The 24,525-nt window shown below is 41.1% G+C and overlaps 1 protein-coding gene across 2 annotated transcripts in view; it reads left to right on the forward strand.

Annotated features, from left to right (window-relative positions):
- Positions 1-24,525, forward strand: part of LOC122663896 — a 217,148-nt gene that overhangs the window by 105,175 nt on the left and 87,448 nt on the right. For both annotated transcript variants that reach the window (XM_043859564.1, XM_043859565.1), the window contains exons 10-14: positions 1,817-2,103; positions 2,200-2,313; positions 12,177-12,439; positions 16,988-17,230; positions 17,337-17,492. In XM_043859564.1, the coding sequence (XP_043715499.1) occupies positions 1,817-2,103; positions 2,200-2,313; positions 12,177-12,439; positions 16,988-17,230; positions 17,337-17,492 (1,063 nt within the window). The remainder of the gene's footprint in view (positions 1-1,816; positions 2,104-2,199; positions 2,314-12,176; positions 12,440-16,987; positions 17,231-17,336; positions 17,493-24,525) is intronic.

The following is a 24,525-nucleotide window of genomic DNA, read 5'->3' on the forward strand; positions in this document are numbered from 1 at the left end:
CAGAGCCTATTGGAGGCATGTTGCAGACCCCATTTAGCTGAGGTTCTCTTGACATGCTGGGCTGTGCTTACTTCCTCTTACTATCTTTCATCTTTTTTTTTCCCTTAACTCTGTTTCCCCTACTTTGTTCTGTTTGGATCCATGTAGCCGACCCCATTAAGTTGGGATAAGGCTGAGCTTCTTGTTGTTGTATTCATGGTTCAAGATTTTGCGAAATATCGCCGATATGTCGGGATATTTCGGAAATCTCGACAGTACAGAGACGAAATGGCAAGGCGAAATGGAAAAAGTTCATATTTCGGTGATATTTCGTGGTATTTCGGGATATTTCGTGACATTTCGTGATATTTTGGCTATATTTCGTGATATTTCTTGTGAGTCTTGCACTCTTGTGAGTTGTGAACTTGTGACTTTGTGTATTGACTATTGAGTAATGAATATTGACTATTGAGTATTGAACTATTGACTATTATGGAGTTTATTTATGAGTTATGAGTTATTTTTGTTTCATTACTTTGTTTAAATTTCTTATGTCTTTTAGTACCTAATCAATGTGTATTTAACTATTTATAAATCAGGGTCGGCGACCGTACACTGTCAATCAAGGGTGCAAACCTAAAACACTACTTTGAGTTCATTTTTTTTGCAATATGAAGGTTTAAATGTGTTTATTTAGCTTAAATAAGGGTGTATATGAAGTATTAGGCCTTAATATGGCCAAAAATCCACTGAGATGGAGTGCCGAAATATGACAGAAAAAATACCATATTTCAGCGATATTTCGGTATATTTCGGCCATCTAGACCAGCCCAAGATACTGAGATATCGTGAGATTTTAAACTATGGTTGTATTTCGCCGAATTCTCGTGAAACCTTGTACTATGATTATGGGCCTCCCTTGAGGTGTTGGATTCAAAGGGAATTTTGCATTCTTAATTGCAAAACACCAATATTGTGTTAGAATGAATCACTTTAGGCTCTACCTTAGATGGGATGATTAGAATTACAGCAGATCCTTCTCAGGGATGAATCTCCACCCCCTTTGCCAAGTAATACTTCCTGTTAAGTATTTGTTGCTGAATGTTAGGTATTTCATTGCATGGATCAAACGCGGGTTGAAAAGGTGTAATACATCATGGCTTTATGTGTGAATCAATGTGTCTTAACTGTGTCCAGCATCTCTTAGTGTCTCTCTGATAGGTCTCTTATCGTCACATTTCTGATATGCTGCTCGATACCGATATTTTACACCTTGGATTGTGGCTGACTTCTGTCAGTTAAAGAAGGTGGCTTCAAGTAGTATTGTCAGGGACAGAATTAGGTCTTCTAATAAGTTTTCTTGCTTATTATGAACTCTCATATCTGTTTGTTTACCTGTGTCGAGGGGGCCAAAAATTAAGGTGACACCAGCAAGGTGCCAATCCAGACAAAGCTGCCTGGACGGCTAGGCGATGCCTTGATAACTGTGTTAGATACAAATGCCATACCTGGGTCATATCCTTGCTGTACCACTTTCTGTTTTTTTGTGTACTGTTTTATAATAATGTGATAGAACAGATTGTGTTTTGCTCAATGATAGGTACTTCAACGAAGAACATATCATTGTTGTATGTTAGTCTAAGTACATTCTATTGGATTTGAGTATATTTTAACTGCCATTTGTTCCTCGATCAATTGGTAGACTACACTCTCTTTAGGATGAATGGATTTTAATTGCCATAATCGATAGACTAGCCCTAATCAATCAATAGAGTAGTTGCTTGAAAAATTACTTTTGGAAAATGATTGTGATAAACCACGTCATATGTCTCTACAGGGAACGGGTTGCATTTCTCTGCAATTTAGCGTCTGTTGCTAAAAAGGAATCCTTTGGCCGAGCTGGATTGATGGCTCTTGCTGTCTGCATTGCTTCAGCTGCTGTAGCAGCTGAAACACCTTGTGAAAGTGAAGCACAATGGGATGAAGGTGGTTCTTGTGAGGTGGCTCAAGCAGAATCCTCTCAAGAAAGTCTTTTCTGCAATAATAAGGCAGAACTATTGGATATTCTGAGACTCCTTATTGAAGACAGCAAACAGCATTTTAATCCTAATTATCGTCTTCAAGGTTTTTGATTTGTGATCTAATCATATATACATATTTTTTCAAATTGAACTTCCATTCTTTGATAATAAAATTGTTTGTACTTATGATGACTTTCAGTTTCTAAGGAAGTCTTCAAGGCTGCTGCTTCTGTGATGTGCCCCACTGATGTGCCCCTTGAGATGCTTCTACACTTCTTTTCAATGCTGCCACGAGAATTTGCTGATTATGGTGGTATGTGGAATTATCAGGCATATATTAAGACATTTTGCGCTTGAATTATGGACTTACTGATGCAGATTCGTGGTTGAACCAGCTCTAACCTGTTTGGGAACCCAGACCGATAAGGGGTCCAAATTTGTCTTTGGTCTAATAGGATATTTTAGGATTTTATTTATTTATATTTTGGGATTTACATGTAATATTTTATGCGAGTAGTTTAAGTAGGAGACAGGTACGTAGGATTTAGTTTCCTAATTGTGTTGAGTTCCCAAACTAGAATAGGTTTCTTATTTTATTTATTTGCATGTATCCTACTGTTGGGATTTAGATTTGAAAAATGAATTTAGTTGATTTTGTTTAGTTGAAGCCTACGTGGTCTAGGGCAGCTTGGCTGTCATCCTCTTCCCCCCTCTCTCTCTCTCCCCTGTGAGACCTTTTTTCTTGTTACTATTTCCTTGCAGGCCTACTCTAATTGGGCGGTACTTGCAGCCCATCTGATTTGAAGTGAACTCCTTAGATTCTGTTCCTTTTAATCTGATAATAGTTGGTTTTGATCGCAAACCCTTTGGCGACCCAGACTACTGAATCTGAGACCGAGATGCCACCTGGATTGTGAGAAATAACTTCAAACCTGGTTCTTCTACTGTCAGGTTCTGATTTCAGAATAATCAGTCAATTGCAAGTTGATTTGTGGATTTATTTCTTGCTGGAGTTAAAAGGTTCTGGTGTTGGGGTATAAATGTATAATACTTAAAATTTCAGGTTGGATCATTATGAGAAGCTTCATTTACAGGAATAGCTTTACTTCACTGCTTAGTTCCATATCCTGAGGTTGAAGAAGACCTCGTTTTCTTCCCTTCCCCCTCTTCGATATATCTTTAAGTCTTAAGTGGACTCTTAACCCATTATTCCCATCAACTCTACTACCCTTCTGATTCTTTGTTTATTCTAAGATTCCTTTTCTTTGATTACTTTCCAGAAATACCTGCCAAGTAGTTGTTTCCTTTTATGTTATAACACTATGTTAGAGTTTATGTCTTAGGGGTACTTTAGTCGCTGTCCTTATTATAAGTCCTGGAGTTTGTAATTTTATCTTTTATTTCTTTTTACCTTTTACCTCCCTAGGGAGGCCTTTGTAATTCCTAAAGTTGTTAGTAATGAAGTAAATAGGTGTTAGGAGTTGTCTCTCCGAACAAATACAATTCTCTCATCTCTCTTCCCTTCTCTTCTTTCTTTCTTCCACCTTGTTCAGCTGTAAACCCTTGTTTCCCAACTACAATCAAACCTCCTACATGTTCTAACTTGGTATCAGACCAAGGTTTGAGAGTCGACCTAACTCTTCTTGCTTCTTTACCTCTATTTGGAACCCTAAAAGATAGAGGGTTCCATAGAGACCATACCTTGTTAAGTGTTTTACATAGAATGGTTAGTTATGGTCTAATCTTCAAAGCATTGATGAATGGGGGAATTTCTTGCCTTGCTTGATGGATTGAAGCTCTAGAAGATGTATCCAAGTGCTGCCAAAGTTACCGCCAGCTTCCTCCTTCTCTGTTTCGATTCTGCCTATTGGCAGCTTAGTTTGTATTGAGGCTGGGCTCCTTTGAGCCGCCTAGAGGTCCTCTTTTAAGCCCCCAAGGGCTCGATTGGTGAAGGGAACAGATTGGAGAGCTCTACTCCTTTCTCGATGCTGCACAGGTACGCCAGCAGTGTCATTTCCTTCTTGTTGAAGCTTTTGAGGCTGTGATGTTTTGAACACTAGTTAGCTTGTGAGTGGCAGATTTATATATTGTTATGGCCTTGGATGCTATGGACTGCTGTTTTTGGGATTTTGAATTGTTTAGTTTGCTTTTTCCGTCAGGAATGTGCTCCTCAGTTTACCTGCTGCTTGCTGATTTCCTTCTTGTGGTTGGATTGAGGTTGCTCCCCACTTGTGCAAGGCTATATTGAGTCCCTTTGAGTTATTTGTCTGGGAATGACTCTGATGTTAGTGGACCTTTGGGAGCTACTAGTGGCAGCTCAAGTGGTGCTCTCCCCACCATGACCTCCTTTGATAACCCCAATACCCAACTTTCTATTGTGAAACTTGACAGTACCAACTACTTGGATTCGTCTCGTTCGGTAAAGTTGTCCCTGTGCAGTAGGGGAAAGTTGGGGTATATTACGGGCTCCATCAAGGTGCCTGCTTCTACTGATCCAGACTACCTAAAGTGGGAGACTGAGAACTCCACTGTTATGACCTGGCTGATTTTCTCTATGAAACCTGAGATAGGTAGAAGATTTATGAGCAAGGAAACTGCGAAGGATATTTGGGACAGTGTCTCCAAAGTTTTTGATAGAGTTGGTGATTCGGCAAAGGTGTATCAAATCCTCAAAAAAAATCATCCATATGAAACAGGGTGATCGGAGCATATTTGACTATTACAACACTGGTATTAGCTTGTGGGAGGAATATGATCACTACAACAATCTCCAGCTATCTAATTCTGAAGATGAGGCCAAGGTCTACAGGAAACAAGAAAAAGAAAGGATCCTTATTCTACTTGGTGGTCTTAACCCAAAGTATGAGCCTCTTCGCTTGCAGATCTGAGGGAGGTCCCCTCTTCCATCATTGGATGAAGTATGTAGCTACTTGCAAAGTAAGGAAACTAGAAGAGGATCCATGGACACTGCACCCTCATTGGAGAGATCTGCCCTTGTTTCTAGTTCCCATCGAGGCTGGAGAGGTGGAGGGAGAGGCCAAGGGCCAAACCGTGGAGATCACTGAGATAGATTCAAATGTGATCATTGTGGAAAGCTGGGGCACACTAAGGATAGATGTTGGACCCTTCATGGGCAGCCTCCTAGTGTACGTGGTGGATCATCTGGTACCCGTGGTGGTAGAACAGGGGAAGCTAGAGCCCACTCTGTGACAGCTGATACTGAGTCACCTGGACCACAGATTGATCCTGATTCTCTCTCCAGAGAGGATATTGCAGCACAACGTCGGATGATATCCCGACTTGGCCATTCTTCTACTGCTCCTGCAACGTCAGATTCAGTCTCGGCCTTGCAGGCCTCTACATCTGCCCCCTCCACTGCTCCCACTTGGGTCATTGACTCTGGTGCTACAGATTATATGACCGGTATGTCTTAGTGTTATGACTCTTATTCTATTTGCTTCGGTAGAGATAAGGTTAGAGTTGCCGATGATTCTCTTTCCTCTATCTCTGGTAAGGGTAATGTTCGAGTCACTTCTTCCATTTCTCTTGATTCTGTCCTTCATGTTCTTAATTTTGCCACTAACCTATTATCTGTTAGTCATTTAACCAAGTCCCTGAACTGCTGTGTCATTTTTTTTCCCCCTTCTCATTGTCTCTTTCAGGATTTGGTGACGAAGAGAGTTATTGGCAGTGGACGTGAGGAGAAAGGACTCTACTTGCTTGAGCCCCAACCATCTGTTTTGCCTGTTTTGCGTGCTGCTCTGTCCTATGTTTGTGGCCAGACTGACAGGAGTACTATGGATTCTGTAATGCTTTGGCATCAATGTTTAGGCCATCCATCTTTTGTTGTTATGAGGAAACAATTGCCTCACTTGTTTACTTCTTTTTCTTCTTCTCATGTTTTTCAGTGTGAACCATGTATTTTGCTAAACATTGTTGCACATCTTATCCCTATCATGGTAATAGATCCACCTCTTTGTTTGGATACCGTTATTTTGTTTCATTTGTTGATGAATACTCTCGGACCACTTGGACCTTTCTAATGAAACAAAAGAGTGATGTTTATGATGCTTTCAAGAATTTCTATAAGTTCATTTTTACTCAATTTGGTACCCACATCTTGATAGTTCGTTCCGATAAAGGGGGGAGTACATGTATGGGGGGCTCCAACAGATTTTTTTATTAATAATAGTATTATCCACCAGATTGCATGTGTTGATACACCTCAATAGAATGGAGTGGCTGAAAGAAAAAACTGCCATCTGTTAGAGGTCACTAGGAGTCTTCTTTTTTGGAATGCATGTTCCCAAGACCTTTTGGGCTGATGCTCTTCTTGTTGCTGCTTTTCTTATCAATAGGATGCTAACTTTGCTTCTTGGCTCCAAATTACCTCTGGGAACTCTTCTTCCCCAGACATCTGCCTTTCCTCTTCCTCCCAAGGTATTTGGGTATGTCTGCTATGTCCATGTCAATAAATCGGCTAGGACTAAGCTTGATCCTAAGGCCCTCAAATGCCTTTTCCTTGGTTATTTCTCTTCTACCAAGGGGTATAAGTGCTATCATCCGCTTCCTGAAGGCACTTTCTCTCCAAAGATGTCACCTTCTTTGAGTCTATACCCTTCTTCACTCCTTCTCATCAGCATCCTTTTCAGGGGGAGAATAGTTGGAATGAAGAGGATGCTGATATCTCTTTTTTTCCACCTTTGCCTACTTCCCCATTTCTATTTGACATTGGTAAACCTGAAGAAGGGGCTGTTATTGATATTTGTGATCAAGGGTTGTTGTTGAAAGTGGTTATAGTAATGGGAAAGATTACCACATTCTGTACAAAAGAGGTGAATGCTTGAAGAGTAAAGTTTGAAGACCTGCCAAGAGCCCTTGGAGCCACATCCTGAGCTCCATCCTCCTCAGTCAGGTGATCTTCCTTCTGATTTAGATCTCCCGATTGCTACTAGAAAGGGAAAAAGAACTTGCACTAATCCGATTGCCTAGTTTGTTTCCTATGATGCTATCTCCCTTACAGGTCTTGCCTTTACCATTGCTCTCTCATCTGCTACTATTCCCAAGAATCTTACTGAGGATATATCTAACCCAAAATGGAAGAAGGCCATGTCTGAGGAAATGATTGCTCTTGAGAAGAATGGTACATGGACTCTTGTTGATCTCAGCAGGGGGAGAGTTCCAGTTGGATGCAGGTGGGTCTATACCATCAAGTACTGATCAAATGGTACAGTAGACAGATATAAGGCTCAGTTGGTAGCCAAGGGGTACAGTCAAGTTTATGGCATAGATTACCAAGAGACTTTTACTCCTATGGCTAAGCACAACTCAATCAGAGTCCTATCAGTGGCAGCCAACAAAGAATGGACATTGTATCAGTTGGATATGAAGAATGCTTTTCTTCATGGTGATTTAGAAAAGGAGGTGTATATGCAACCTCCACCTGGTTTCAAGTCTCCTTCAGCCGAAGGGAAAGTGTGTCTCCTAAAAAAGGCACTTTATGGTCATTCCCAGAGTCAGGCTGACCACACCTTGTTTATCTGGAGAGGAAATGGTACAGTCACTGCTCTTATTGTTTATGTGGATGATATTATTGTACCTAGGAATGACAAAGATGAGATAAAGAGGTTAAAATCTTACCTGGCCGAGCAGTTTGAAATTAAGGATCTTGGACTTTTGAAGTATTTCTTGGGGATTGAAGTATCAAGGTCAAAGAAGGACATCAATATTTGCCAGCTGAAGTTTGTTTTGGACCCATTGAAAAGAGACAGGAATGTTGGGATGTAAACCAGCCAACTCCCCAATTGATCAGAATCACAAACTTAGTGAAGACTATAGTTCTCCTCTTGTAGATGAAGGGAAATACCAGAGGTTGGTTGGGAAATTGATCTTTCTCTCCTTGACTCAGCTAGACAGCAGTTGTGCTGTTGGAGTGGTGAGTCAGTTCATGTATGCTCCCAAAAGTGGACACCTGGATGTTGTCTATCGCATCACAGGTACTTAAAATCCTCCCCAGGTAAAGGTCTTCTATATGCTACACATGGTCATTTGAGAATAGAGGGCTACACTGATGCAGATTGGGTTGGTTCTATTTCTGATAGACGATCTACATCCGGTTACTGTACCCTTGTGGGTGGTAACCTTGCTACATGGAGGAGTAAGAAACAACCGGTTGTAGCTAGGTTCAGTGCAGAGGCTGAATTTAGAGCCATGGCTCATGGGGTGTGTGAACTTATATGGCTGAGGCGATTGGTTCAAGAATTGGGGTTTGATTATGAGGGACCTATGCGGCTCTACTGTGATAACAAGGCTGCTATAAGTATTGCTCACAACGCTGTTCAACAAGATCGAACAAAGCACATTGAAGTTGATAGGGACTTCATCAAAGAGAAGCTGGATTCAGGTTGCATTTGTACTCCATTTGTGAAGACAAGTGATCAACTGGCAGATGTGTTCACCAACGGTCTCATTCCAAACCAGTTCAGTACCCTTTTGTGCAAGCTGGGAATGTATGACGTTTATTCTCCAGCTTGAGGGGGAGTGTTAGAGTTTATGTCTTAAGGGTACTTTAGTCACTGTCCTTATTTTTTTTGGATGAATGAATATATTACCATACCCCAGCAGGGGGCTGGGAGGGGAAAAAAAGGGGGGAGGGATATACAAGGGAAGGAGAGAGAGGGGGGGAGGGAAAGACGACCAGCCCAGCCTATGCAGAGGAGGGGGACCTCAAAAGAGACAGATCAAGACCCCAGGAAACAACAATATGCCTGTTCCTAGGGGAGTCCAAAAGACGACGAATGCGACCACAGTTGACTTTAGAAGAGACGTCAAAGGAGATGGCCTTCCAAATCAGATCGAAAGATCGGGAGTTGGAAGTCCATCTCCTTAGGTTTCGCTCCATCCAGATATGATAGATAGCAAGACGGAAAACCAGCTTACTAATAGTGTCACGAGGCATGCACTTCCCGAGAAAGCTTTTACCAACCATCGCCATTCCTGATCAAAATCCAACAATCTTCTATTTCTGGGCCAAATGAGGGAAAGGGCTTTTTTCCAGATGGCGGAGGAGAAGGGGCAGGCAAAGAAAAGGTGGGCTATATCCTCATGACCACTCCAACAAAAGATGCAAGAAGGGGAGACAGGGATGTTGCGGTGCAGAAGGAAGGCTTGTGTAGGAAGGCAAAGTCTAAGGGATCTCCAGGCAATAAAGCTATGGCGAGGGATGTGGCCCTTGAACCAGGTTAGGGTGTGCCAGGGGACGGTGGGACTGGGATCACGTACAAAGTTCCAGGCAGACCTAGAGGAGAACGAGCCAGTGGATGAAGGAAGCCAAATTATCAGCAAGGGTGGGTGAAGGGGGGGGGGGGAGGGACTGCCAAAAGGAGGAGGACAAGGTAGAGGGGTTGAGGGAGGGAGGGGGAGTCCAAGACCCAGAGACAATAAGGTTAGAGAGGGGGGAGGCTTTTGGGAGACCTAAAGAGTAGATCGACCTGGGGCCCAAAAGATTATAGAGAATACCAAGCGGGTGCCAAGGATCAAGCCAGAGAGAGATGGTGGAACCATCAGCAACAGAGGCAGAGGTGCCACGGAGAGCAAGAGGCCTGAGGAGGAGGATTTTATGCCAAATCCAAGAGCAGTCGGAGGGAATCCTATCGGTCCAAATGGAGTCAGAGTTGAGAAGATGAGAGTAGACCCAAGAGACCCAAATGGAGTCCTGACGGGAAGAGATCTTCCAAATCAGCTTGAGGATACCCGCAGTGTTGGAGTCGTAGATGCGACGGATACCCAAGCCGCCTTCTGATTTGGGAAGGCAAATGGATTTCCAGCTGGAGGGATGGAGGAATTTGGAGGAATCAGACCCTTTCCCGAGAAAAGCGCAAAATAGGCGCTCCATAGCCTTGATTGTGGCTTTGGGGATACCAAAGATGCCAGTCCAATAGATGTAGGAGGCTTGGAGGACAGACTTGACGCATTCCAACCTGCCAGCATAGGAGAGGAGTTTGCCTTTCCAAAGTTGGAGTCTCTTGCGAATATTATCAAGCATAGGAGCACAATGATGGCTGGATAGCCTTGCAGGAATGAGAGGAAGCCCGAGATAATGGACGGGGAGGGAACCAATGGAGAATCCCGTCAGATCCAAGAGAGAGGCTTTAGCAGAATCAGGGATGCCAGTGAGGAAGATTTTGGATTTGAGGAGGTTAATGCGGAGGCCAGAAAGGGATTCAAAGAGGTGGAGAGAGTCCATGATGGCAGAGATAGAGGAGGTGGAGACCTTAGAGAAGATCATCAGATCATCTGCAAAGGCCAGATGAGTGAGGTTGATATGCTTGCATTTGGGGATAGGGGAGATGAGATGGAGATCGGTTTTGGATTGGAGGCTTCTAGAGAGGACTTCCAAAGCCAGGGAGAAAAGGAAAGGGGATAAGGGGCATCCTTGTCGAATGCCCACTTTGGAGTGGAAGAAGCCAGCAGGGGAGCCGTTGACAAGGACAGAGAAGGAGGGGGAGGAGATGCAAGCGTAGATCCAGCGAACGAAAGCAGGAGGGAAGCCCATTTGGGCGAGCACATCGCAAATGAAATCCCAACAAAGGGAGTCAAACGCCTTATGGAGGTCGATTTTCATGAGGGACGCCGGGCTGTGAGCTTTGCGGTCAAAATCTCTCACAATCTCAGAGCAAAGAATGATGTTGTCAGCAATACTTCTGCCTGAAATGAAGGCAGATTGATTAGGGCTGACAAGGGAGGGGATGACAGCCTTAATTCTGTTGGCAAGGATCTTAGCAACGAACTTGTAGGTGAGATTACAGAGGGAGATAGGGCGAAAATCAGATAGGGAGGTGGCTCCATCTTTTTTAGGGATGAGGCAGATGAAAGTCTGATTGACTTAAGCAAACTGGCTAGGCTTGAAGAAGAAGCTGCGGATAGCTTTGAAGAGATCGCCTTTGATCGCATCCCAGCAGCTGAGGTAAAAGCCCATGCTGAAGCCATTAGGGCCAAGGGCTTTATTGGATTTATGGGAGAGGATTGCTCTGGAGATTTCATCATCAGAGGGGATGGCAAGGAGCGAGTCAGAAAGATGGCAAGGGACAAACTTATCAATGAGGCCAGGGGGGAGGGGGGAGGGGTTAAAGGGGGGGGATTGAACAGATTGGAGAAGTACGAGCTGGCAGCCGATTTGATGTCCGAGATAGAGGAAAGAGGAGTGCCATCGGGAGAGAGCAGAAGAGTGATGGAATTGGAATTCAACCTGGCTTTTAGAGATTGATGGAAGTAGGCTGAGTTGGAGTCCCCAAGGTCCAGCCACTTGATGCGGGATTTTTGGTGTAAGAAGCTTTCCTTAAAAGAAGAGAGGGAAGCGAGCTCTTGAGCGAGGTTCTTCTCATCGAGAGAGAGCGAGGGGTCGAGGGGGTCCGACTGTAGCCTAGATTGGACAAGGGAGAGATTGGAACGGCAGGAGGAGAGCTGGGAGGGGATGTTGCCGAAGGTGGAGATGTTCCAACTTTTGAGGGCAGACTTGGTGTGGCGGAGTTTCCTAGCCAGGGCAATGAGGGGGAGGGAGGGGGAGAAGACAGGGATGCGCCAGGCAGTCCGAACGGTGAACGAGAAGAGAGAATGAGAGGTCCACATGTCACTGTCCTTATTATAAGTCTTGGAGTTTGTAATTTTATCTTTTATTTCTTTTTACCTTTTACCTCCCTAGGGAGGCCTTTGTAATTCCTAAAGTTGTTAGTAATGAAGTAAATAGGTGTTAGGAGTTGTCTCTCCGAACGCATACGATTCTCTCATCTCTCTTCTTCTTCTTCCTCTCTTCTCCTCTCTTCTTTCTTTCTTCCTCCTTGTTCAGCTGTAAACCCTTGTTTCCCAACTACAATCAAACCTCCTGCATATTCTAACTCACTATTCCTATTCACTTGGTTGCTTTTGGAATTCGAGATAATTACAGCATTGCCCATATATCTTTGATTTGGCCTTTGTATTAGTTTGGTGGGCCCCTAGAGATTCCGAATAGGGCTTTCGAACCCAGGATTACACCACTTACGTTCTCTGGGAACTGCATTTTATGTTGAGTTAATTGTTTCTTTCTTTTCTTACATTTTATGATTTATTAGCCATCATCTGTCACTGCCACTTTTAAGTCTGGAGGTTGTAAATAATATTTTAATGTCTTGTTTCCAGGTTCCTTGAGAGGAAAAGCACAAGAATGGTTTTCTGGGTTTAATAGAAAGTGTTCAAGTTCCAATTCCTTCACTACTAAAATGCAGGTTCTGAGTAGTCTATATGATTTCCCTGAAAGGTTCATAAAGCATCATTATTGCCCTGATGCCTTTGTTACTTATGATGATGAAGATTTGGATGCATGGGGACTAGAGGTGCAAAGATGGATAAGGCTTCTTTTTCTTTTAGTCACAGAGGAACACCATTTGGAACCTATATTCAGGGTTTGCCTTCCTAGCCTCGTTGGTCTTTACTATTTTTTTTCAACTGTCTCCTTATAATTCTTCAACAGTCTGATATTTAATGTCTATTATATTTGTTAATTAAATTGTTATATGGCAAGGGAACTTATCAATCACTGGAGTGTGGGCATACTTGTGCTTTTATTAGTCCAAGTATATTGACCAGAATATCGTGGAATAATTTAGGAATTACCTGATTTCTTGTGGTGTTCATTGATATAAGGTCAAGTCTCTCTCTGAAGTGAGGGCTGAAATGTTATCGCAACAATGAATGATTAACAAGCAGCTAGGATCTCTAGTCAGCTGTGGTGCTGAAGATTCTACTCTTTCAATTTTTCGTTCCTCCCTTGGATATTGCCATGAGGAAGAGGCTAAGACGTGGTGGAAGAGTCTTAGGTCACTTTTACCACCATTTAAATTATAGAAAGACAGTAAGACTAGTCCTTTGTTTGGGTCACTGAAACCTGTAAGGCTTCTATATAATAGGATTGGGTGAAGCCCTCATTGGATCCGAACATTATTCCTCCAGCAGGACTTAAGCTGAGCACTATAGAACACTGGGGGGGGGTGATTTTATGAAACTTTCAAATCTCTTTGTTTCTGTCTGGGATAACATTGCCCCCTCAAGATTGTGATCCATATGAATGGTAGGAATTCATTACAGTTGTAAGTTTAATGAGTGCTTTGAGTCACCAGATCAACCATCTACTAGGCCAATCGACCTCCTACTTTGTCCCTCTGTCTATCCTTGAGAATGATCCTGTTCTAAGGCAAATGATTGTGGCGTGTGGAGTCAGAATTATGACAGCAAATGCGAAGCATGGATTAATATCTTTGGCATCTAGGAAGTCATTTGTGATAGTTGAACAGTTTAGAGCCCTGGCTGGAGGTTAAATTTGAAAGTTCTAGTCCAGCAATCGTTAAAGCATAGGATGAATTCCTTAACATTATATGCTTTCTGTGATTTTATTCTCCAGCTCTAAAGTTGAAATTTGATAATGTTTCCGGAAGGTATTCTTCACATTTAATTCCAGGTAAGTGGTGGCTGACCGTGGATGATTATGAGGCATGCTATTAGATATGTGTTCAGTTTTCCATCCCGAGAAGCAAGTGGCCTTTCCCATTTGGATTAAGAAATTGTATGAGAAGGCTTTTGCCTTCTGGTCCATCCGCTATTTCTTTGGTTAATGATGATTTCACTTTCTCGGTGGATTGAAAGGTTGAGATATTTGATTCCATTGTGCGTGATTCTTAAATGGTGGCTGGATGATAAACAAAGGTCGTACCCAGTGCATGAGGCTCCAGCTACTGCAGTGTCTGGGGAGGGACAGATGTACGCAACCTTACCCCAGCTTCGGGGAGAGTCTGTTTCCTTGATTCGTACCTGCAACCAGCAGCTTGCAATAGAGCAACTTTACCATTGCGCCGAGGCCAGCCCTCTATACCCAGAGATGATCCATATCAATTTTTGAGAGCTTCTGTAGAAACTGAGAGAGGGAGATTGGTTGTCAGGGTTGGCAATTGATGCAGATTGGGTGGATGGATCTGATTTGGTGGGTCAAATTGATGGAAGAAAAGGAGAAGAAGAGGGAGAAGAGAGGAGATCGATGGGTGTGAGAGAGAAGATAGAAGGGCAAGGCAACAGCTTCACTTTAAAATCTAACTAATTCTTTATCCATTCATTCAAATCATGGGGGGCTTGTGAGCCTTTACAATGTATTTATAAAGCTGTAAAATAAAAGATAACTGAAAATATAACTGTACTCTAAGACTACCAATTGATGGGCTGATGTGGCAGTGTCCTAAACTGGCTAAAATAATGAGGAAAAGATAAGGCAACTTTCTCCAGCCGTGGGCAACTTTTGGAAGAGTGTTTAATTAACCAAGATCTTAAAAAAGAAGCCAAACAGAAAAAGGAATAACTCCTCTAAAGTTGACTGACTTGGAGTGTCCTAAATCAGTCCACTATTAAAATAAAGAATAGAGAAATAAACTCCCACGGCTTGGATCGAGGGTATGGTTCATAAAATTTTGGATACCTATAACCGCAAGCATCTTGGAGATCAGATTCTTGATTTCCTGGAATTCTGAAACCGTAAGCAAGCTCTAAACCTCTTCAAATGGATCCCACAAATCCTGGTTTTAAGGAATCTTGAAAATAGAAGCCTCAACTAATTAAAGGTCTCCAATGGCCCCCACAATTCCTGGTTTCTGGGTTTGAACCTTCTTTGGGCCATGGGCTTGGTTTTTAACCAGTAAACTAATCTAAAACCAGAAATGTGATCATGCTCCTGCACTAGCAATTCCTGGTAGATCCACCAATCCTACCTGAGCCAAACCCACTAATACATGGTTGGATTCGGCCTTTTGAACTGGATTAATAAAAACTTTGGGTTTTGGTTGAGCACTTAATGCTCAGTATTCAACCTGGTCCAATTTTTCTACTAAATAATGTGAACACTTTTTTTTTTTTGGTAAAAACTAAATAATGTGAACACAGACACATTAATTTAGGTTTAGGGTTGGATTTGTGCATGATTTTAAATAGGTTGGCTTTGGGTTAGGTGCTTACATGTTACCATCTGCAGTCAACAGTCAACCTGAACCTGATCCAGACCCAACCTGACCCATTTCCAACACTATCTGTGGCCTTACCCTATTGGAGGACTGGATTAAGGGCTCTATTGTTGAAGTCTATAGGGGCAACTTATGTTTTGGGCACCACCCTTATTTTTTCAGTATTCCAACAGTGGAATTGTATTTGCTGATATGTTCTTTACATGTTTTCTTGTTTTTTGTTTTTAATTCGAACCTTAAAAGTTAAAAGCCTACAATATAAGAAAGCACAACTATAGCATTAAAAAAAATGTCAAAATTTCCTAGTTGAATGATAAAGATCTGCATTCTTCAATTAATGCTAGTCAGCTTGTAGTAGCTGGTAGGATTATTTATTTTTCGCTAATCTGAACCCAAAATTTTCTCACCACTTGGTACTCTCTTGAACAGGGGCTCCATTTTCTAATTCTCCAATACCCCAACTCTCTCTCTTTCTCTCTCTGTCATGAAGACCTTGACTGATGCTTTTCTTTATCTTTTTTAATTATGCTGCAGTTATTGACTTATCTAAATTTCATTTGATCATATTAATGGACAAAGACAAAAACGAAGATTGGTAAATACATATTATATTTATATCAAAATTACTTGCACAACATAAAATCATTTATGGAAAATACATTACTCTCATATGTATTTTGTATGCTTATGTAAAACAACTAAAATGAGATTGCAATTTTGAGTTTAGTACTGTATTGTAGTGTTGCACTCACTGTAGCTTTGGATCTATGCTTTTGCACTTACCTAGGAATTTTTACACTTATGAATTATGATGGGCCTATTATTGCTCACAATCAAGTTCAGCATCATCAGACATGAAATGTTGAGGTAGGTTGTCATTTTTAGGAAATTTTTGATATGGTCAGATTGGTACATAGATGGAGCAGCAGTTAGCTGAAATTCTTGCCATGTGAGTTATTAAAGTTTAGTTGGCACAGGATTGTGGCAAGTTGAGCATGATTGATAGCATGCACCGACTTTGGAGGCTGTTGATGCAGTTCTAAAGAACAAGAAGCCAGCAGCAAACCAATCCATCAATTTATCAATTTGGTTTTTTTTGGGTGTTCAATGGGTCATCATGGGCTTAGTATTTTTGGATTTACTGTTGTAATGGGCTCTATAATCTCAGGTATTAAGGATTATAATAAATTGTACTTTATTTTAGTACTGTTTCTAGAAAGCTGGACAGATGTCCTACATTCCAGTCCTTAGTTTCTATTTTGTCAAAGTTCTAGAATAGTTTCTATTTTGAAGCAAACTTAGGTTTGAAGAAACTCAGGTTTCTATTTTGAAGAAAAGTTTTGTTTTTTCTTCTTCTCAAGGTCAGATTTTGTTCTTCCGTTTTATGTATACTGTCTCTCTTCTTTGATTTGCTTGCTTGATTACTATTCTGGCTACATCAGACTTGTCTTTTCTTTGTTTAATAAAATCTCAATTGCTGGTTTTGATTCCTACTTCCTACGATTCTGGATTTACATGAGGTTTTCTAACCCTCCTCCTAAGGTGATTAGAATACAACTTATCTAAGACTAGATGGGCTAGATTAGTACTACAAAAATAGTGAAATAGGCAATCAACAGTTCAACACCATGGGCTCAAAATATGATCCAAGAAACTGGGTTCATAGGAAAAAGACCAATTAATTCAATGATTATAGGTTCTGTCATTTCTCACCTTTTTATGGATATTACAGGTTTACATACATAAATACTATAAATTCTGTGAGATTTTATAACTGAATTCAACTCATGTTCTCTTCTTTTCTCATGTTTTTTTTCTTTGTTTCAATTTGAGACTTCTTCTTCATTAATTCGATTCAGGATGTAGAAGGATGTTTGAATTTTGATCTCTATGACCTGTCTCTTATTCATATCTCTTGTGTAACTCAGTTCAGTTTTAACTCCCCTTTTGCAGTTTCTTCAGAGTTATGCTGTTAAAATCTCTGGGCAAAATTTAGAATGGGTCCCTGTGAAGTTTCTCATCCTCATTTTGGGCTTAGTCCAAGAACTTCAAATCATACACGAGAAGTCCACTGATTGTGCACGGAAAGTTAGAAGCAGCATGGAAGCAGGAACTCTTGACAAGTCTGATCAATTGAGTTCAGAAGGAGATTTTGTTGGGTTTGAGAAATTTGCAAGTCCTTTCTTTTCTATACTGGTATTTGGTTACAGAGCACCTCATCATGTTATTTTGCTCTCTACATTTAAATGAATTTGGTTAGATATTGGTGTAAAGACTTATTTTTCTTTTATTTGGTATGCAGGGGGAGCTAGTCTCATTTGCTGAATCAGCTTGTTCCACATTCTGGTCCATCCCTGTGTTTGAGGATGTGCGTTTACCTTCTTCTGTTAGAGGAAAGCTAGGAGGCCCTAGTCAACGACGGTTGGCTTCTTGTACCACTGCTTCAGTGTTGCAGGCTGTAGGTTTCGTTTATGTTATTTTCTTGTATTTTATTTAGTAACCAAATTTATTTGGTGATGGAGTATATTTGTTGCTGAAATTTATGCTTATAATATCTGAAAGTTTGTGGACTAGGTCTTTTCTTATTGATGTTGAGTAGTGATTTCATGATGGGCATACTATTTTGCTTTGCATTGGAAACTAAAGATGGTCTATTGGGAGCCTTGCCCCTTTAATATTTAGGGTTTCTGGACCCACCTTGAAGGTATCCTTTGCCAAAAAAAAAAAAAAAAAAATCCACTGAATCCTGAATTGACAGGATCCGAGTAGTAGAGGTAAATTGCATTGGAATATTTATAATCCACCTTCAGATTGCTAACATTTGGTAATGAGAGAGGATGAAGAGAAGGGAACCTACATCCAAATTTGCGGTGAGTTGAATTGAGATTACTTAAGATTCATTAAGGTTTAGCTGCGGAATAAGATTATATGCACTAGTTGATTGATTTTTAGTTTGGGAGGATGAATGGTGTGTAAGGTACAAACATTTTGTATTCATTTTCCTATCTTGTATAGTGTATTGAAGTATAGGTGTTAGCATTTGCTTAGGGTTTCCAGATCTGTCATTTTGCTGTTTTTCTTTCATTTATTCATTTTTGTGATTTTGGAAAATATAAATCTTGTCCTCAAAGATAGGTGTTGAGTGAATTCAGGAGTTTCTCTCTGGGCTCTCTCTCTCTCATAATTTTCTTGTGGAATTTAGTCATCTTGAAAACATTCTACAAGATAAATCTTGCTAGTTAAGTAAGTTCCTTTGTCTTTGCGACCAATCTTATATTCTTATCCACATCAGTGACAAGTTTTTTTTTTGGGTGAATAAAATAATTCATTACCAAAGAGAGAGTAAACAACAGCCCCAGAAAGAGGGGGAGAAAAAAGAATCAAACAAAAACAAAAAAGCCTGGGCCTCAAACAGAGGGGCAGAGGCTCGAAAAGAGATGGAAGAGATACCCCAGGATACAACAATAAGTCTGTTCCTTGGGGTTTCGTTACAAATAGAGGGAACAGCCATAGAGAGCTTGGCTTTAATTTCAAAAGAAATGGAATCACAAATCTGGTACATAGTCCTAGAGTTGGTAGTCCATTTCCTGATATTATGTACCATCCAAATATGATTGATGACTGCACAACAAGCCAACTTGCCAACCGTGTCACAGAGAGTAGAACTGGTAAAAGTCATATCAACCCAAATCCATTCTCTATTAAAAGAGAGAATTCTCCTACTTCTAGGCCAGCATTTTGCTAAGATGCTTTTCCAAATAGAGGAGGAGAAAGGGCAAGCAAAAAATAGGTGGTCTATATCTTCCACAGCATTCCAACAAAGGCCACACATTGGGAAGACAGCGTTCTGGCGATGGCGAAGAAAGGAATGCGTTGGAAGGCAGTTAGAGAAAGCTCTCCAAACTGTGAAACAATGGCAAGGGATCAGTGACAAGTTTATTCGTACAAATTCCACTTGGATGTGGTCCTAGTTTACAATTAAATTATAATCACTTGGTCTGTATTTTTTAAGGCAGTGGAAAGTAGTGCCTGCATCCTGATTGAGAAACGTTTGATTTCACTCATTTTTAACTAGTAAATCAGGCCTTTAGAAGGAATTTCGACATGGCACGCTATTTTCTGTCTTGTGGAGGACTGTGTTAGCCAAGCTCATATTATATATCTAGGACATCCCTTCGATTACCCACATTGTGGGCGATCTCAACTTAATGGCCTCCCATTTATTGAACCTTTTCTTTTTATATTTCCAGCTGTTAAACTGTGGAAGGCTGATCAGGAGATAGGGGACCATGTGGGTCTTTCACATTTCCTAGTCAAACCCAATCATATGGCCCACTGTATTGGACCTTTTCTCAACTGTCCAGATGTTTTTCAACAGAGATTGACCATCTCGGGTCCATACGAGTTTTTCATCAGGTTTTTCAAATGTTGGTATTGTTGGACCGACAAGTTCGTGGGTGTAATATTGGCAATTCGCGGAAGCTACTTGGGAATTACCCAAACAAGATTTGGGATCCGGGTGGAATTGTTTTTAATTTTTATTTGTAATTTAATGGTCTTGAGGACAAGACCAAAATTTAGGGGGATGGAATGTTATGTGTCGATTTTTATTTAGGTGTAGTTCTTTGTGATTATAGTTAGTTATTACAAATTTATTATTAATAATATGTATCTACGGGATGGTGGTTATTTATTATATGTAGTTATTAAAAGTGGGATAAGTTTAGAGAGATATTTTAGGAGTTGAGAGAAATTGTAGGAGTGGGGAAATGGGTAGTTAATATTAGCCGTGTATTTATTGATGTATGAAGAAGTAGAAAAAAAGGAGAAAAATATTAATTAATTCTTAAGAGTTTATCTTGAGAGAGGATTGGCGACCTCCCAATTGCGCCAAGATGCCATTGCTTCGTCTGTAAAGCAAACTCTATCCCAAATTTATCTCCCTTCCTCTCTTTCTATCCGTACTATTTCTCTTTTATTTTATTTTATTTTCAGATTATCTTGTACGTAACAAATGGCATCAGAGCCAGGCATGGCGGAGGAAATCGACCGTCCCGGGTCTATGCGGGTGTATCCTCCTCTGTTCAATGGCTGGATGGAAGTGATTTGTTCAACAAAGATTGACCGTCTCGACTGCGTACGAGTTTTTCATCAGGTTTTTCAAATGTTGGTATTGTTGGACCGACGAGTTCGTGGGTGTAATATTGGCAATCAGCGGAAGCAACTTGGGAATTACCCAAACAAGATTTGGGATCCGGGTGGAATTGTTTTTAATTTTTATTTGTAATTTAATGGTCTTGAGGACAAGACCAAAATTTAGGGGGATGGAATGTTATGTGTTGATTTTTATTTGTTATCGTGGACTTGGCATTAGCACAGAGAGCTAATACCGAGAACACATGAGGAAGGGTATTCTAGTCTATTTAGTTATTAGGTTATGTCTTTTATTTTATTAGTGTGTTTACTGTTTTACCCTTTTAGTATTTTACATAATGAAGGTTTAGAGGAGAGGATCATATGTCGTGAAACTCTCTCTAATTTCTGCAGATTCTCTTCTCTCTTCTCTCTCGGTTTCTCTTCTTCTTCTTCCTTTTTCTTCATTAGTTTACATGGTATCAGAGCTGTAAGGACTGCTATAATTTTCGTGGCTCACTACTTCCCTTCTCTACAACATTCGATTGAAGTTTTGAGTATTGGTTGAAGACTTGAAGCCCTTGCGGTTTCTTCTATCCTTTGTTTGAAGGGGTGCAACACCCTATGCTGTTTTTTGGATTTGGTTAGAGACTAGTTCGTGGTATGAATTAAGAACTAGGTCTCTCTTTTTGTTTGAGGAATATTTGAAGGTGATTTTCATGAAGTGAAGATTCTGTCAGAGTTTTGGTTGAGGAGATCGATTGCTGCCTCCACTGTCTTTATCGGATTTTATCAGGGTTTTTATCTGAGGGACTCGATTGTTGTCTTTGTTGCTTCTATCGACTTCTATTAAGGTTCTTCAATCTCTATTGATTTCTGTCCCTGTTTTCAGCATTCTTTATTGTACTTCATCTTCACTTCATTAAGCATATCATGGGTGATGAATTGAAATCTGTTGAGGGTTCAAAGTCAGTAACAACTGAAATTTTTTCTTCCTCTTCCAATCGTATTACCGAGAAGAAGTTGGAAGGGGTTACCAATTTTTGCAATGGAAGAAAATTGTTCGGCTAGTGTTAAGCGCGTGATCAAACAAACACTGTTCGATGCTAAACCTGAGAATGACTCTTCATGGGAAACAGTTGATGCTCGAATTTTGAGACAGCTGCTGAATTCTATGGATCATCAAATTGTAGACTTGGTGACACACATTGATACAGTGAAGGAGTTATTGGAGTATCTTAATGTTTTGTATTCTGGACAAAACAACCTTTCCTGCATTTATGACTTGTCTCAGGAGTTCTACAGAGTTGATAGGAAGGGTCGTTCTTTGACCGAGTACTTTGCTGATTTTAAGAGAATGTATGAAGAGCTTAATTCTTTACTTCCTATCATTGCCAATGTGGAACAGATGCAGAATCAGCGGGAACAACTTGCTGTTATGGGATTTTTGGGAGGCCTTGGGAAGAAATTTGACTATGTTCGCTCCCAAATTCTTGGTGGTGACAAGGTTGCCACTTTGTCTGAAACTTTTTCCAGGGTTCTTCGTGTTTCTCGGGAGAACACTACTGATGGTGATACTTCAGCCCTGGCTTCTTTTCCATCCAACCGTATGCCCAATGGTGGGGCTGGTAGTGGTGGTAATGTTAGTTCTAGTGGTGGTCGTGGTGGTGGGGCTGGTTCTTCTAGTAAGGCACCTACCTTGGGTACTCAGGGTACCTCTGATGTTTCTGGTGGTTCAGTGTGCATCATTGTGGTCGTCCAGGACATATCCAACGTTTCTGTTGGAAACTTCATGGCAAACCAACTCAGCAACAGTTTGCCAATTCTGCTACAGTTGATGCTCCTGTTTCTCCACAGCCTGAGGGTAAGACTGTGAAGATGTCTGATGATGAATATGCCCGTTATACACAGTTTCAGATTTCTCAACCAGCCCAGCCTAGCCTCCAACTGCGACCTTTGTTCAGACAGGTAATGCCATTGCATGCCTTTCGACTGTCTCTTCTCGTCCCTGGATCATTGATTCAGGGGCCTCCGAGCACATGGTAGCGTTTGGTATACTTTCTTCTTTTAAGCAATCCTCTTGAGTGTCACTTTAGCTAATGGTTCCTTGGCTAAGGTGTAGATCTATTGTCTTGTCCATATTACACCTTCCCTTTCTTTGTCTTACATTCCTTATGTTCCTGATTTTCCTTTTAATCTTTTCTCTGTTAGTCGGTTTATTAAAACCCACAACTATTCTGTAATCTTTTCTTCTGGCTCTTGTGTATTTCAGGATCTTTCGTCGAAGAGGATGATTGGTAGAGGTCGTGCATCAGGGGGACTTTACATACTTGAGGACATTTCATCTATGGCGTGTACCAGTGTGGCGTCACCCCACCAGATATATTTTCGTTTGGGTCATCCTTCGTTAGAGAGTTTGAAGCTTCTTGATGGTCGTTTTCAGTCAATTTCTAGTTTTAATCGTGAGTCGTGTCAGTTTGGGAAACTCCACCGTGCGAGTTATCCTCCAAGAGTCAATAAACGGTCTGACCAACCACTGCCTTTAGCTCATTCAGATGTTTGGGGTCCATGTCCTGTTGTTTCTACTTTGGGGTTTCGTTACTTTGTCACTTTTGTTGATGATTATTCCAGGGTTACCTGGATCTATTTAATGAAAATCGTTCGGAGTTATTTTCTATATTCTGTGCATTTGTGACTGAAGTGAATAATCAGTTTTCACACTCTTTGCGTGTTCTTCGTAGTGATAATGCTAAAGAATATTTTTCTGCTCCTTTTACTAAATTTATGACTCAGCGTGGTATTATTCATCAGTCCTCTTGTGCCTACACCCCCCAGCAAAATGGTGTGGCTGAGAGGAAAAATAGACATTTGATGGAGGTTACTCGTTGTCTCTTGTTTGAGATGAAAGTGGCTAAATCCTTTTGGGCAGATGCTGTTTTAACCTCGTGTTATCTTATTAATCGTATGCCTTCTTTGGTTTTACGGGGTGGTATTCCTTTTTCTTTGTTGTTTTCTTCTGCGCCACTGTTTGTTTTGCCACCACGTGTGTTTGGTAGTGTTTGCTTTATTCGTGATCATCGTCCGGGTGTTTCCAAGTTGGATCCCAGAGCTCTGAAGTGCATGTTTGTTGGTTATTCTCGCACTTAAAAGGGTTATCGTTGTTATTATTTTGACTTGCAAAAATATTTTGTTACAGCTGATGTATCTTTCTTTGAGTCTATACCGTTTGTTCATTCTTCTAGTACTGTGTCTGACTTAGATGTTGATATTCCTGTTACTGTTGTTCGGTCTACTGTTCACCATGCTCCGCAGGCTGCCTCATTACCGGCACCTCAACCTAGTGTGTTTCAACGTCACCAATGGAAAGTATGTGCTTGGACCCCTGCTACATCGACTTCTACACCGTCTCCTACTTTGCCGCCAGATCCTGTGATAGGTACTGATCCTCCACCTTTGGAACCTTCTTCTGACCTTGATATTCCTATTGCTCGTCGTAAGGGGGTTAGGGCCTGTACCCAACACCCCATTTCTAACTTTGTTTCCTATGATGGTTTGTCTTCCGTTTTTCATTCTTGTTTACATACTGTTGAGAACCATCTTGTTCCTAAGTCTGTCGCAGAGGCATTGTCTAGTCCTGGTTGGAGGGCTGCTATGGGTGAGGAATTATCGGCTTTGGAAGAAAATCAGACTTGGGATCTTGTTCCCTTACCTTTGGGCAAGACTGCTATTGGTTGTCGCTGGGTGTATGTGGTGAAGGTGAACCCTAATGGGTCCTTGGCTCGCTTGAAAGCCCGTCTGGTTGCCAAGGGTTATGCCCAAGTATATGGTGTGGATTACTTGGATACATTTTCTCCTGTGGCCAAGCTTACATCTGTTCGTATTCTGATATCTCTGGCTGCTACTTATCATTGGCCCTTATATCAGCTTGATGTCAAGAATGCATTCTTGCATGGTGATTTACATGAAGAAGTTTATATGGAGCAACCTCCTAGGTTTGTTGCTTAGGGGGAGTCTGATTTGGTGTGTAAATTGAAGAAATCTCTCTATGGACTGAAACAGTCTCTTAGAGCTTGGTTTGGCAGGTTTACTGAAGTTGTGTTAGAGTATGGGCAAACACGATGCGATAGTGATCATTCTGTATTTTTCCGCTGTTCTGGAGGTGGAAAATTGTTTCTTGTCGTCTATGTTGATGATATAGTCATCACAGGAGATGATGTTTTTGGAATTGATGGTTTGAAGGCACACTTGCAACAGAAGTTTCAGACCAAGGACTTGGGTAAGCTGAAATATTTTTTGGGTGTGGAAGTTGCTCAATCAAAGAAAGGGATCTCGCACTCACAGCGGAAATATGTTCTTGA

Source organism: Telopea speciosissima, chromosome 6, assembly GCF_018873765.1.
Source record: "Telopea speciosissima isolate NSW1024214 ecotype Mountain lineage chromosome 6, Tspe_v1, whole genome shotgun sequence".
NCBI classification, from domain to species: Eukaryota; Viridiplantae; Streptophyta; class Magnoliopsida; order Proteales; family Proteaceae; genus Telopea; species Telopea speciosissima.